The sequence below is a fragment of the Myxine glutinosa genome, chromosome 5 (genome assembly GCF_964187855.1).
Source record: "Myxine glutinosa chromosome 5, kmMyxGlut1.1, whole genome shotgun sequence".
NCBI classification, from domain to species: domain Eukaryota; kingdom Metazoa; phylum Chordata; class Myxini; order Myxiniformes; family Myxinidae; genus Myxine; species Myxine glutinosa.
Window position 1 is genome coordinate 103385082 of NC_136265.1, and position 15493 is coordinate 103400574.

Here is a 15493-nt window from a genome sequence, read left to right on the forward strand (position 1 = left end):
CATTGCAGCTTTTAACCTCTTCAGAGCTTAATTGATTAACTCGGAATGCAACTTTATCCTGCCCGTTGTTCTACAAAACTGCATATCTCTCCTTTACAGCATGTGGGAAATGTTGAAACAGACTTCCATTGGAACAAGACTGTCTTATGAAGATGCGTTTCAACTCCCTGCCCTCAGGTTTGGACAGCTATGCAAATATCCCTGCCCCCCTGTTTGGGATCATGAGGGAATGCAGGGGTAAGACCCTTGAGTTCTCCCTCCACAACAACATACCATGTTTGAATTTTTCATGGAGTGGTTTTGGAGATATACAACAACAACAACAACAACATGCATTTTAAGGCCATTTTCCTTGCTAGAGCAGGGGTTAGCCTTGCGGTCCCCATGACAATCTTCTCCATTTTGCCCTATTTTCTGCATCTCTCCTTGTTAACCCCCTTGCCCGCATTTCTTCTTCCACCATCTTTAGCCAAGTCTTTCTCGGTCTTCCCCGTCCTCTACTTCCTTCTACATTCATTTCCATCACTCTTCTCAACCAGTCACTTTCATCCTTCCTCAACACATGACCAAACCATCTCAGCCTGTTCCTCTTCACAGCATCAATCACAGGCAATATTCCCATCATCTTTCGCAATTCATCATTTGTCTTCCTCTCTCTCTCAACGATACTCTGCACATCCATCGAACCATTCACATTTCCACCCTTTCCAGCCTTCGTTGCTGCTCTACGTTCATTACCCATGTCTCGCTCCCATAAATCATAACACCTGTCACACATGGAGCATACACCTTTCCCTTCAGCTTCAGCGACACTCCCCTCCTCGTCAGCACGCCACTCAATTCCCGAAACTTCTTCCATGCACATCTCACTCTAGCAACCGTTGCTGAGTCTGATCCACCTTCTCCATTCAGCATGTCTCCGAGGTAGCAAAATGTTTTCACACCTTCCAGCTTCACGCCGTCTCCAAGATCCAACTCAACATTTCCTCCATCTGCAGCTCCCTCTGTGCACACCTTGCATTTGAATGTCGCTGCCACACTGGTTAATGACCCTCTCAGACCACTACATTTTTGATGAACCCACTCAGCGCACATTGCACATTGAATGGAGTTCACTCCGACACCCTTCCTGCACACAGCACACGGCCACTTCCCAGTTCTTTCCACCTCACCACATGCTTTACCACTTGCCATCACCTTCTTCTTTCCGAAATTCACCTTCAGACCTTTTGTCTCCATACATTCCTTCCACTTGTTCATCTTTTCCTTCAGTCCATCCATACTTTCCGCAATCAACACCAGATCATCTGCATACAACAACTCCCATGGTAAACCCTCCTTTACGTTCTGAGCCAGCACCTCCATCACAGCTACAAATAGTAGTGGACTTAGTACCGACCCCTGATGCACTCCCACCTTTACCTCAAACTCACCACTGTTCCCGTCCTTCGTCCTTACAGCTGTGCGCGCTCTTTTGTACATTGCCATCACTACTCTGATCAACCATTCCTCCACTCCTAACTTCCTAGACGATATATACTTCCTCTTTATCACAACAAAACACTGAAACTCTCTGTTGAAAACGATATCGCCCGTGGGATTCTCCTGTGGTAATCCCACATCTTCAAGGCAGATCAATTTACATGCTGAACATTCAGGTATGGTAAAAATGAAACAAATGGCCAGGAGATACCTGTATTGGCTAAATATTGACAGACAGCGAAAGTACTCTGAAATTGTGTGGTTTGTGTCAGGAGAATGTGAGGGCTCCACCGGGGACCCAGCCAGCATTGTGGTCTTGGACTCTTGGTCGACTGGTCCCTGGAAATGGTTTCATTTAGATTTTAGATCTTCCTGGTCGTTTCAAAGGAAAAAAAAAAATTGTACTGGTGGATGCTTGTTAAACGTACCTGGAAATAATCCCCATGGTGAACACCACCACCACAAGTTAAATCAGCTCCGTGTTTTACCTTCACGAAGAGTAGGTGAGCTATCGCCGGCACCGTAAGCAAATTCCTGCCATAACCTTCGTCGAGCGTCGGGCGTGGCCATCAGGTTCGTGAAGGGTGTTAATAATAAATTTGACCGTTGAAAAAGAAAAGGTGTTAATTCGTCTCAATTTGTTATTGAAGCTTTGATCGGTACGCTTCCGGATCCAGAATGGCGGAAGGGACTGTGCTTCCGGATCCAGAATGGTGGAAGGGACTGCACTTCCGGATCGGGAATGGCGGAGCGGATCGTGTCCATTTTCACTTTTAAACCTCACGATGAATATTTTAAAATGAAATCTTCGAACAGTCGCGAATCTGCGGTTTGGAATCGTTTAATGAACTCGTCTCTGAGGAGATTGAGCGCACGCGGTCTTCACCTCTTCACCCGCACCCTGGACTCATCGTGCGCCATGAACCGAGATCTCTCCTGGGGATCCACGAGCGGCTCCGATGGAGGAAGCGCGGTCTCTCCGGGAGGTGCCCCCGAGGATATAAAGGTGTATGGACCAGGTACGTTGCACGTCGTGCTGTTCTACTTCCTGTGTGGGATCCGTGCTGTGCATTGATTTGATTGTAACGTGGGGCCGCGATGGCCCGGATTGGGTCACGTGGTACACGATTGTTTGGATATCTTGAGCCGGTGAAGCGTTTCCTTTCGTTGATTTCGATTCCTGAGAGCAGATTCGTTAATTTTCAAGTTGTGAGAGAAGTTCGATAATTCCCTTCTTTATCTTTGTTATAATCACCTCGACATCTTTGAAACTCTTAATGACTTTTCACTCTGAGAGAGGTTTCATATTTATGAAAGCACACGCACGCACACATACACATACACACACACACGGACTCACACACACACACACTCACATGCCTACACACACACACTCACATGCCTACACACACACACACACACACACACACACACACACACACACACACACACACTCACACAGACACACTCACACAGACACACTCAGACACACACATGCACATACACCCACATGCCTACACACACACACACACACACACACACACACACACACACACTCACATGCACATGCCTACACACACGGACTCACACACACACGGACTCACACACACACACACACACACATGCCTACACACACACACACACATACACACACACACACACACTTGTGTCATAGTGGAGTCTGAACAAGTAAAAATTCAATTTTTGTACAAAGTTACTTCCCTTCTTATCCTTGGCGTACCTGTGCCAGGCGTGGGGAGGAGAGGGCATTTTGCCATGAAAACGACGTCCGGCATTCCCTGAAGAGGAAGATTTCACATCTCGATGCCATCTGCGTGGAAGATTTCAACTTCAACTGAAATGGATTTGAATGAAATAAGATTTATTTCATGTGATGGGATTTGACGCGTCGCGAGCTAAAGACCAGTTTCAAAGTACCATGGAGTTAGGATCCCGAGGAGGTACAAACCAATATTTTAATCGTGGGAGTCCTTGGATGACCTGTGAACCTTTTGGGCTCGAGATGGATTTTCAGGTATTGACGACACGCAGGTAGAATCGACAAAATCACCTTCTCCTGCCTCTACATGTCCCGATGTCAAATATTGACCAACAGAAGGTCAGATCATCCGGTTTGCTTTTCCAAGTCATTTTAAAATACGGATATTTTTCAGGAGATTGAAAAGTGAACCCAGACTTGACATGTGTTGTGGTGACGAGGTTGTTTCAAAATGCTCCAAGTTGAGGTTGAATGAGATGTTTCATTTTCAGATTATATTGTGGAAGTGAAGGTGGAGTCCGAGTTCGTCGATGATTACTCCTCTCTCAGCAAAGGTGTGAACGTTAATTTTCCTGTTATATTAATAAGTGATAATTAATACAAATACCTTCAATTGAAAAAAGCAACCTGATATCACGTGGTTTGCAGGTGAATCTCATCTGGTGAAGTCAGAATCTTCCCAAGGTGACGTTATTCAGACTTCCCAGGATGCTTTGAGCGATGAATGCGCCAAGCAGGAACTGTGCGATGCTTCACCTACAGAGTCCAGCAAACCTGCCCAAGGTAAGCCGAGCTGCACCGAGAACACGTAAAACTGTGTTTTCTCATTTTGTTTGTTCGTTTTATCATGAAGTGATTTTAGTCCAGGCCATGCAGAACGACACATACATTTAACTTGTGTGCAGCAAAGTGGGCTTGCTTATGTTCATGTGACCCGGATATCTGTTGCATTTAAAATCCTCCTAATGTCCTGAACTTTGTATTCCTGGCCTTTACTCAGGTTTATGAAAGGAAGGTGCATGAAGCGTCACATGATGCAAGAGGGGTGGTGGTGAGGAGCTCATAAGTTCCCAGAAAGGACTTTGCACGACGGAGGATGCCCAGTCGGCGACTGGCTTTGGAGGCCAGTTTGGAAATTTGGTTTTCTCAGGAAAGATCATGGCAGATAGTGAGACCCAAAAGCTTGACAAAGTAGATGGGAGGGTTTTCCAGAAGGTCTTTTCGGAGAGACAAAGTGAGAGTGTGAGATTTGTCAGGATTGAAAGACATGTTCCACTTGTTTGACCAGTCTGTGATGTTGTCCTGGTCTGCAGAGAGTGAGGAGGATGCTGCCTGCTGATCTGAGCGTTAAGATATGGAGCGGCAGAGAGCGGAGTCATCTGCAAAGAGATAGAGAGGATTTTCCAGAGAGTCAGAGAGATCATTAATGAAGACCAGAAAAAGCACTGGGCCCAGAACACTACCTTGGGGAATTCCAGCCTGAACAGGAAGGGGAGATGAGAGAAACCCATTCAGGGCCACACATTGACTACGACTAGAAAGGAAGTCCGCAAGCCAAACATGGAGATTTCCATGGATACCATAGGAGGAGAGTTTGGTGAGCAGAGCTGGGTGCCAGACTGTATCGAAGGCACGTGATATGTCAAGGGAGACAGCTCTGATTTCCTGTTTGGCATTGAGGACCTCCATCCATTGTTGAGACAGCAGAAGCAACATGTCCAGAGTAGAGTGACCTGGTCTGAATCCAAATTGATGATCAGAGATCAAGCCATTGGAGAAGAGGAAGGATTTGATATCCGAAGCAATGATGGATTCCATGACTTTGCTGATTATTGGGAGCAGGCTGATTGGTCTGTAGTTGCAAGGATCTGTTTTTGCACCTTTTTTGTGTAAAGTGGTAATGTTTGCTGATTTCCAGGATGCTGGCAGATGACCTTGAGCAAAAGAGAGGGTGAAGAGAACAGAGAGAGGGGGAGATAGAGTGGCAGAGCAGGATTTTAGGACCCGTGGGCTGATGCCGTCTGGTCCAGTTGCAGAATCAGAATCGAGGTTTGACAGAAACTTCTCCACCTTGTCAGGAGAGAAGGACACAGAGTCCAGGAGCAGCTGGGTACGACTGGGTACGGTGGGTACAGAGAGGGACGGGTTTGGGACACAAGATTTTGAGGCAAACACAGAGTTGTGGGTATGACAAATGAAGACAAGATGGGATAAATCTGTGCCTGAGAGAGAGCAGTTTTCTTTGGAAGAATTCCCAGGATGAGTTGTCAGAGACAGTAGAAATGGGAGACCAGTGTAGAAGTTTGCTTCAAGACCGTGCCAGTCGGCCTGAGTGAAATGCCAGACTGGGTGGTGCTGAGGTGGGGCTCTGAAAACATCCAGAGAGATGTCCACTTTAACAAGCATGTTAAAGCATGGTTGTGTGAAAAGGACGAATTGATTCAATTTCGGTGAAGATCCGGATCCGAGAATTTTTTCATTTTCAAAGTGATTCTTTACTATTGAGAGATTGGGTCAAAAACGATATATGGCATGATATTCCAAAACGTTGTGGACGGATTATGGCAAAACTTGACGGATGAATTTGGCAGGTGAATAGATTTTGGTTAAGGTCCGGATGCAGGTCTGACCTATCAATGGGATACAAAACGTAAACTGTTCAGCCTGCAGAGGTGCAGTGCCTTCATAAAGTATTCACACCCCTTGACTTTTTCACATTTTGTTGTGTTGCATCCTGAATGAAAAATGGATTAAGTCAAGATTTTTTTTTGTCACCGATATACACATGCGTGGTTCATGTGCAGCCACCCGGCTGTTGGTTGCATCATTTTCAGTGGGCGCATCTGCCGCTGATGCAATGCCTCTCTATAACCAGTTATCTGGTACTCATTTTTGCCGACCTCAGAAGGATGACAGGCTGAGTCAACCCCACCTGGCATTGATTCAATGGGGATTTGAACTCAGGACCTTAGGATCCCAAGCTCTCCACCCTAACCATTAGGCCAACACCAGGTATGAGCTACACATGATACCCCATAATGTCAGTGGAATTTATTTATTTATTTTGGATTTTTCTACAAAATAATCAATACCTTATAAAAGGCAAAACAACTCTATCTCTCTCTCTCTCTCGCTCTCTCTCTCTCGCTCTCTCTCTCTCGCTCTCTCTCTCGCTCGCTCTCTCTCTCTCGCTCTCTCTCTCTCGCTCTCTCTCTCTCGCTCTCTCTCTCTCGCTCTCTCTCTCTCGTTCTCTCGCTCGCTCTCTCTCTCGCTCTCTGTTTGTATGTGTTCTATGCACGGCCACGTCTTTTAAGTTACAAATTCCAAACTTGCGGTACAAATACAACTTTGTGTGTTGGATAACATGGGGTATGTGGCCGCAGCCTCACACGGAAGTGTGGGGGTGGAGGGGGAAAAAATGATCTTTGTAAATGCGTATTGTGAAGCGCCACCTGGTGGTGGTAGCAGAGGGTATTACAATTCCCTTTTTTACCTGGGCAATGCTGAGGTTGAAAGACTGCAGATCAGACCTTTTCATGCGCTATGAATTGAAACCTCTAGCAATGTGACTCGTTACCTCTGCCATACAAGGTGGATGGAAGTTATTTTGTTTGCTCAATGACTGTCTGAATCATTTGGGAACATAGAAAATTCTGCCATTTTATAATCCTTAATATGGAGCTTCTCATTTGAGTTGAGGACACAAATACGTCCAAAGTTTAGTCTAATCTGAGTGAAATGCTTGCGAATTTGGCTACATTTTTCAAAGTAAGTGGTTTTTTGATCCTTTATGTGACTTGTCTTTACAGATAAACAAGTGAAACTGGCTTTTTGTTTCAACTGTTCTCAGTTGTTCTACTCAGATATTTCCGACCATCAGACGGCGAAGGCCCTTGATGAAGAAACGGACACATTTAGAAGTGTGTTATACAACTATTGTTGCAAAAGTTGTACGGAGGAACTCAAGAATATCCCAGGAAGTAAAAAACCACACAGGTGTTCTGTTTGCCACAAATCATTTGCACTGTTAACTTCATTGAAAGTACATCAGAAAGTACACTTGAGTGACGAGTCATACAGTTGCTCCAGCCGTCTGAAGACCTTTGCTGATTCATCACACTCAGATGGTGATGAAAGAATGCATACGGGAGGGAAGCCTTACAAGTGTATTTTTTGTCCGAAAGCCTTTTCTCATTCGCCAGCTTTAAACACACATCAGCGAGTGCATACAGGGGGGAAGTTATGCAAGTGTTCAGTGTGCGACAAAGCTTTCGCCTTCATCTCAGATTTAAAAATCCATCAAGTTATCCATATGGGGGAGAAGCCATACAAGTGCCCTTTGTGCAGCAAAGCATTTGTTCGTTCAACATATTTAGATGACCATCAAAGAACGCACACCGGTGAGAAGCCCTACAAGTGTTCTTTGTGTCTGAAAGCCTATGCTCAGTCGACGCATTTAAGGAAACATCAAAGAGCGCACTCACTGGAGAAGCCACACACGTGCTCTGTGTGCAGCAAGACTTTCGATTTTTTATCAGAAATGAAAGTACATCAAAGATTCCATACGGGTGAGAGGCCATACAAGTGTTCTGTGTGCAACAATGTTTTCGTTACTTCATCATCTTTAGTTTGTCATAAACGAAAGCACACGGGGGAGAAGCCGTACAAGTGTTCTGTGTGTAGCAGGGCATTTGCCACCCCATTTTCTTTCAAGCGTCATCAAACGTGTCACACTGAAGTGAAGTCTGTTAAAAAGAAAGGTGCAAAACAATCGCCAAAGAATACCTCTGTAGAACGAGGCTAATCCTAAAAACATACCTCTCCCCATGAAACAAAATCAAAGCTATAAACCAACTCACCAACTCACAGTACAAGTGTTCCAATACATTTGCAAAATGGAATTTAGCAACCTAGATACCAAAACAAGGATGTGGCTGAATATCTACAAAATGTTGTACAACTAGTATATCCTGAGAATGTACCTGCCGAGGTGAGAAGGAGGTATTGGTCTGATGGGGCTCAACCAAGTGGACAGAACGATGACAGTGGGTTTGGCCCAATACATAAAAAGTTTTTTTAATCCCTTTCATGTTTCTACTGAATCCAATTTGTATACAAACAAAAACAACAAGCCAGGAAACATATCTCCAACTTACCTTGTGTTACGGATCCGTCACTTCCGCCTTTGTTGTTGATTATTTCCTTGTAGGATTTTTAGTTTCAGGTAATATTGTTGTTACGATTTTTGTGTGAAATGGAGATGACTTTAGTAAATGGTAAAAATAAATGTTTGTGAAGGAAAGCGCGGCAATTACCGGAGGAGGAGAGGAGAGGGCCATGAGAGAGATGCAGCTGTGAATCGCATCGGGGCTGCGAGCGGACTTTTTTGATATTGGTCGTGAATGAGTTGAGGCTTCCCGTGAAAGGGATTGCCCGCGACATCGTCCTATATTGCGATTGCAATTAAACCTGCGTCTCAGGTTTTATTACCATCGTGAGTTATTGTTGGCGGGAAACCAAGAGCCTCCATTACAGGCTGATTCGCCATTTTGTCCTCGAAGAGGCTGTCCGCTTGGTGCATCTTGTTTGGTTGTTGGGATTCCCATATCAACATCATCGTGTTGATCGCCGTTGGTTTTCATATCGGCTCAATTCCCATATCGACCTCTCACCTCGTAACTCCTCGTCCACCGCCATGCCGATACCTGCTTGTTCTCGTCATTCTGCATGACTTCAACCTTCACCCCGCGTTGGGATTTGTGCACGGAATTGGGGAGTGTTACATTCCACTCACGTGTGGCGTGTCGTGAGTTTATTGCTTTGAGAGCATTGGGGAATGATGGTACCATCACATGTATTGTTCATTTGATGCAAGTGATATTTTCATTGTACTTTCTTTAATAGTGTTATTATTGTGTATGTGAGAATTCTGAATGCAATTACTTGTTTTGTTCTACAATTGCCTTGGTGTGGTTTTACCATGGTTTATTAGAACACTTAAAATAACAAATCTTTCCGCCGTGTTCCCTCTCGAGACTCAGAGGGGCACCATAACTGGAGTTTGGGGAGGTAATACATAATACTTGCAAAACATTAGCAAAAACAGGTGTGTATAGAAGATGCTACACATGAAATCGGAACAGCAAAGACTACAACCCCAATGATTGCAAAGAAGACTAAGGAAAAGTACAAAACAAAATCTCAACAATCACACACCAATAATTGGGAGAAAGACAGAAGAACAGCAAGAAAAAAAAAAAGAGCTGTACAGATGACCGTGAGCAATCCTTTTTTTTTCTTTTTTTTTCTTTTTTTTTGGGATACAAGATCGAGGTTCGTGTAAGAGCTAACATTAATGACAAAAAAAACAAAAAAAAAACAACGGACACATAAGAGGAAATAAAGGGAATGGGAGACAAGATGGGGAGAGAGTGGGAAGCACACAAATACAACATTTGAGAGCAGGGGCATCGGGAGATCTGTGGGGGTGAGAGGGCTTGGGGGGAGGAGGCATGGAAAGATGGGTGGGGGGTGGGAGAGGTAAAAAACACATGGATACTGCTAGGACTTCCAGGAAAGAAGTTGGTATTTCAGAAAAGTGGATCTGGGGTGAATTAACGGGGGTAGAAAAGATCAAGGTTTTGGATGGGGGAAGATAAGAGATGGTGGTGAACAGCTGTTTTAAAGACCTAAATGGAGGAGTGGGATTGAATTGGGCACAATCATGGACAGGTCGCCACTCCGACACAGGATACTCCCATGGCTCATTCTCCAATGGCATATTCAATCCAAATTGGCAACAAAAAGGCACCAGTCATTTCCACAGGCGTTCAACAATTAAAATATATATATATTGTATCCTCCTTTCTTTTACACCTCACCTCATTTTACAACCAACAGTGAAGTCCACATTTTTTCCGTCGGTCCTTCATTTACTACCTTCATTAACATGTTTACATGCAGAGGTTGGATCCTTGTTGTCGTGTTCGAGTCTTTTTCAGGTTCTGCTTGTTGAATCCCATCACATCATCCATAGTGGATACAGGACGATCCATTACAATTTGAGCCATTGTCACCAACTGTGGAAAGTCTTCATCGTGAAGTAGTTTGTTCAACTTTAATGTGGACGGTACATTTTTCCTTCATCATTTTGAAATGTGGGAATTTCTGCTGTGTGATGCTGTTTGTGAAGCCGGGAAACGATTGTAAATTTTATCTTTGAGGTCAACCTACTTCGGATGTACAACACTGGTTTAAAGATGGTTGAAAATGCTTTGAATACCTCTTCATTGTTACCTTCCAAAAACCTGTTTTCCATGCGTTTTAATAATGGTGTCAATAAATGTTTTACAGCAGATTTCTGCCTCATTTCCCATTTTTCCTGTGAATAATTGATACGGTGCCCGTTTATCTCAAAGATTCCCATTTCCACAATGTTTGGCAGCACCTGTTCCAAGTTGGAAAGGTTAGGTTGAAGCGAGTGGGGTAACCTCTCTAAGGAAGTGATACATCCTCCAATCTGTTTGTTTATTATTCCGCAGTCCTGATTTTCCTCTTTGGAAGGTCTTTGACAAAGTATAAATCTGTGACACAGCATATGCCCTGAAATTGGATGAATTTCTAACTCCTCGTGAATCTCAGTAATCCTTATCCCTTTGCTGATTTATCTTCCTGAAGAACAGTAGACCACCGTATTTATTCATAATGCGTGAAGTGAAAGCCATCTTGTGTCACATGCTTGATGGAATCTTTTGGATTTTTTTTAATCAGCTCCTCTCCTCCTCCTGCGCAGTGGAAGATGGGGGGTTTTCGTGTGTGCGTGCGTTCGTCGTAACCTTTTTATACCTCCACCCCCGAAGATGGCCGTAGGCATTATGTCTTTCGGTCGTCCGTACTGGTTAAACCTCACTTTTCTCAGCAACCACATTTCCAATTGAGACTAAACTTTCAGGGTGGAAGTGACACCCATGCAGAATGTTTTTTATGATAATTTTGACATCATAGGTCACGTGGTGTGGCAGCCATCTTGGATTAAACGCAAATAATTAAAAAACTAGATGGTATTCATAGAATACTGATGTGGAACTAATTAATTTAGCCTTGAATGATAGAGAGACTCAAAAATTAGTGTCCAAACTTGTTCAGAAGACAATCGACTGATTTTTAATGAAACGTGGAGGACTTTGCTTATGTTACAAGGAAGATATACATCAAAGGAATACAGAAAACTACTTGGCACGAATCCAAATCCAAAAAGAACACACACACACACAAACACAACAATTCCTAAGCAAAATCCTGAAGCATTTGTGCAGCACAGCCTTTCTTATACTTGTGAAGAAAAAGAGAATGGGGCTGGGTTGAGGGGAGGAGAGAGAGAGAGGAAGGGGGGAACGAGATAAGAAAAGTTGCAAGAGATTCAAGCGTGATGAAGGCAATCTGGTTTTGTCCATTCCTTTCATCTTGGGAGAGATTCTGGGTTACAGAAAGTACAATTCTCAGCTATTGTGAAGCATACAGTTATAACATAATACATTTCCCATTTTGTCTCAGAACATTCCCATAACGTGTATCGAATTAATAGAGCATTAACCCACAGTTGTGTTGGCTTAAAAGAAAGTGTGTAATTCATTTGATTCTCCAGAGAACGGCACTCCTTCAATGTCATTGCTAAGTCACAATCTAATGATTAGAATCTAATCTTTTTTAGTGGCATGTGCCGGTGTAACCTTGCATGGAGCTCAACATTTATTAAAAAATAGTTTTAGAACAACTTCTCCAGGCTTATACAAAATATTACTAATAATAAAATGTTTGTTCTATAATCCAAACCATTTGAGTATACGGTGAAAGTTTTACGAACTCATAGACGGTCCTTTTGGAAAATTACAAAGTATGCTTTGTAATTTTAATTATTGCGCACCAAGTGTGGAGCACGTCATGCAACAGGGAGTTGGCCTTCATTTCCCCAAGATAAGAGTTACAAACGGCGGGAAGCTTTTCCGAGCAGGCAGGTTCCTACAGCATCCATTTGCACACGGGCCCGCCCTGCGAGAATTCTTCAGTTGCACAGATTTCAAACTTGTCCAAAAGCTCTCAGACAAATAAAATAGAATACACTTAACGCTGATTAATATATGTATTTATGAAGCTTAAGTACGCAATTAAAACTCAAGTGTTTGCCACATCAGGTGGAGGCTCAAGGAAATCCACTTAACTTACACAAATTACATATGCAATTAATTTCCTTCCACAACAATACTTACCCTGGGCAGTCAACTTGGTGTGAGCCAACTCTTCTGTTTTTGAGCGGTTCTTTTTTTTTTTGATCCAATATGGCTGCCAGACGACGTGAGCGATGACATCAATTTATATTCTCTAAATAATTGTTGCATAGAATAATTGTTGCATGCTCAATAAATTTCAAACTGATCAGACTAAGCGAGTAAGCGTTGTCCCTGTCGAATTATGACGTCATAATTATGGCACCAATGATGTCATCGTTAACAACACCTATTCCCCATATGAAGTTATTTACAATGAGCCATGTTTAAATTTTTCCCATAAAGCGGTTTTGGAGATATAGAGGTGCAACGTTTTTTGGTTTTTGCAAGATGGCGCCTGTAACACATGACCTATGACGTCATGATTATCATTAAATATTCTGAAGGAGGAGGCGCTTCTATGGTGAAAATTTCGTGTCCATCAGACCAACAGTTGCTGAATTTTTTAAAATAATGATCAGATGGATAAGTGTTGTATTTGTCGAATTATGACGTCATAATGAAGGCACTGATGACATCATCATTAACATGTCTTATTCCCCATGGGGAGTCGGTGACAATGAGCCAGGTCTCAATTTTTTCCATGGAGTGGTTTCAGAGATATAGAGGTGTGGTTTTTCCAAGATGGCGCCTGTACCACGTGACCTATGACGTCATAATAATCATTAAAATATTCTACAGGAGGAGGCCCTCCTATGGTGAAAATTTCATATCAGACCATGTGAGCGATGACATCATAAATTTATATTCTCTAATATAATTGTTGCGTAGATTACGCTCAAGAAATGTCAAATTGATCAGACTAAGCGTTGTCCCTGTCGGATTATGACATCATATTTAAGGCACCAATGACATCATCATTAACATATCTTGTTACCCATGGGGAGTACTTCACAATGAGCCTTGATTCAATTTTTTCCATTGAGCGCTTTCGGAGATATAAAGATGTAATATTGCTCCAAGATGGCGTCCGTACTACGTGACCTATGACGTCGTAATTATTAATAACAAAATGATACAGGCGGAGGCGCTCAGAAGGTAAAATTTCGTGTTAATCGGACCAACGGTTGCCGAGAAAATGAATTTTTTAAATGCAGACATGGCACATGTACGCACCCAATTGCTTAACCTCGCTTTTCGCTTCGCGTGTTCACCCTGCACACTCATCACGTGTTCACCCTGCACACTCATCACGTGTTCACCTTGCACACTCATCACGTGTTCACCTTGCACACTCATCACGTGTTCACCCTGCACACGCATCACGTGTTCACCCTGTGCCAGTAAATGGTAAACGCCTCTCCTTCCTTCAGAGCGAATGTCCAACCAAAACACGTTCAGGCTTTGTTATAACATCAGCATTTAACCATCGCACTTTATCGGATGACGAGGCATGAGGCAACAGTACACCAAGATGAACAAGACACCGGAGCCGCCGGGCCGCGCATGCACAAATAGCGATGATGCATATGCCTACGTCACCAACAGTAAATACATTAACATACAGTCACGTGAAAAAGTAAGTACACTCCATGTAAAGTTTTGACTTTTTCAGCATATTTCAACATACAGCTATTTGATCTTCATTTCAACAATATTGATAGATAAAGGTGATTATAATATAACAAATATCATGAAACATTTACATTTTGTAGTCCATTGTATAATTTAAATAAACATAAATGCAAATTTAGCATGTGGAAAAAGTAAGTACACCCCTACATTTATCACTACTTCAAATACATAAAATTAGAATCAGGTGCAAATGATTAGAACATCGTTAGAGAGGGTCTTGGAGGAACCTGTCCTATTTAAACCTCAGACATTTAGTTTGGTTTGCTCTTTGTTGTTGAAGTGTGTGGCGTCACCATGCCTACATCAAAAGAGCTCTCTGAGGCCTTCAGAAAGCAGGTTGTAGATGCCTACGAGTCTGGGAAGGGATTTAAAAAGATCTCCAAACAATTTGAAATCAATCATTCGACTGTCCGGAAGATCATCTACAAGTGGAGAAGATTCCAAACAACTGCCAACTTGTTCAGGCCAGGCCGCCCCAGCAAGTTCAGCCCGAGAGCAGACCGCAAGATGCTGAAAGAAGTCTCTAAGAACCCCAGAATGTCATCACGGGACCTACAGGTAGCTCTTGCCACTGTTGATGTCAAAGTGCACCAGTCCACAATTAGAAAGAGGCTGCACAAATTTGATCTACATGGGAGGTGTGCCAGGAGGAAACCTTTGCTGTCCAGAAAGAACATCAGGGCAAGACTAAAGTTTACCAATGTACACCTAGGCAAAGACCAGCAAATCTGGAACAATGTGCTCTGGACGATGAGTCAAAGGTAGAGCTATTTGGCCACAGTACCAGAAGACATGTTTGGCGAAAACCAAAGACAGCATTTGACCACAAGAACCTGATACCAACTGCAAAGCATGGTGGTGGAATTATTATGGTTTGGGGCAGCTTTGCTGCATCAGGGCCTGGGCAGCTCACCATCATATAATCCACTATGAATTCTTCATTGTACCAGGGGGTGCTTGAGGATAATGTGAGGCCATCTGTCGGAAAGTTGAAGCTCAACCGACGGTGGACCTTGCAACATGACAATGACCCCAAACATACCAGTAAATCCACCAAGGAATGGCTGAAAAGAAAGAAACGGAGGGTTCTGGAATGGCCAAGTCAAAGCCTGGATCTAAATCCCATCGAGATGTTGTGGGGGGATTTGAAACGAGCTGTGCATGCAAGAAACCCCTCAAACATCGCACAGCTGAATGAATTCTGCATGGAGGAGTGGGCAAAAATTTCTCCCAGTCGATGTCAGAGACAGGTAGACAGTTATAAGAAACGCCTACTTGAGGTTGTTTCTGCCAAAGGGGGCAATACCACCTATTCGAGCCAAGGGTGTACTTACTTTTTCCACAAGCGAAATTTGCATTTATGTTTATTTAA

At 43.3% G+C, this 15493-nt stretch overlaps 1 protein-coding gene across 1 annotated transcript; it reads left to right on the top strand.

Moving 5' to 3' along the window:
* Positions 1-3119: 3119 nt before the first annotated feature.
* Positions 3120-9686, top strand: LOC144892352 (uncharacterized). Its single transcript, XM_078778459.1, has 3 exons — positions 3120-3816; positions 3911-4045; positions 7072-9686. Exon 3 carries the CDS (start codon positions 7401-7403, stop codon positions 8064-8066), a length of 666 nt encoding a protein of 221 aa, XP_078634585.1. The 5' UTR covers positions 3120-3816; positions 3911-4045; positions 7072-7400; the 3' UTR covers positions 8067-9686.
* Positions 9687-15493: the final 5807 nt, after the last annotated feature.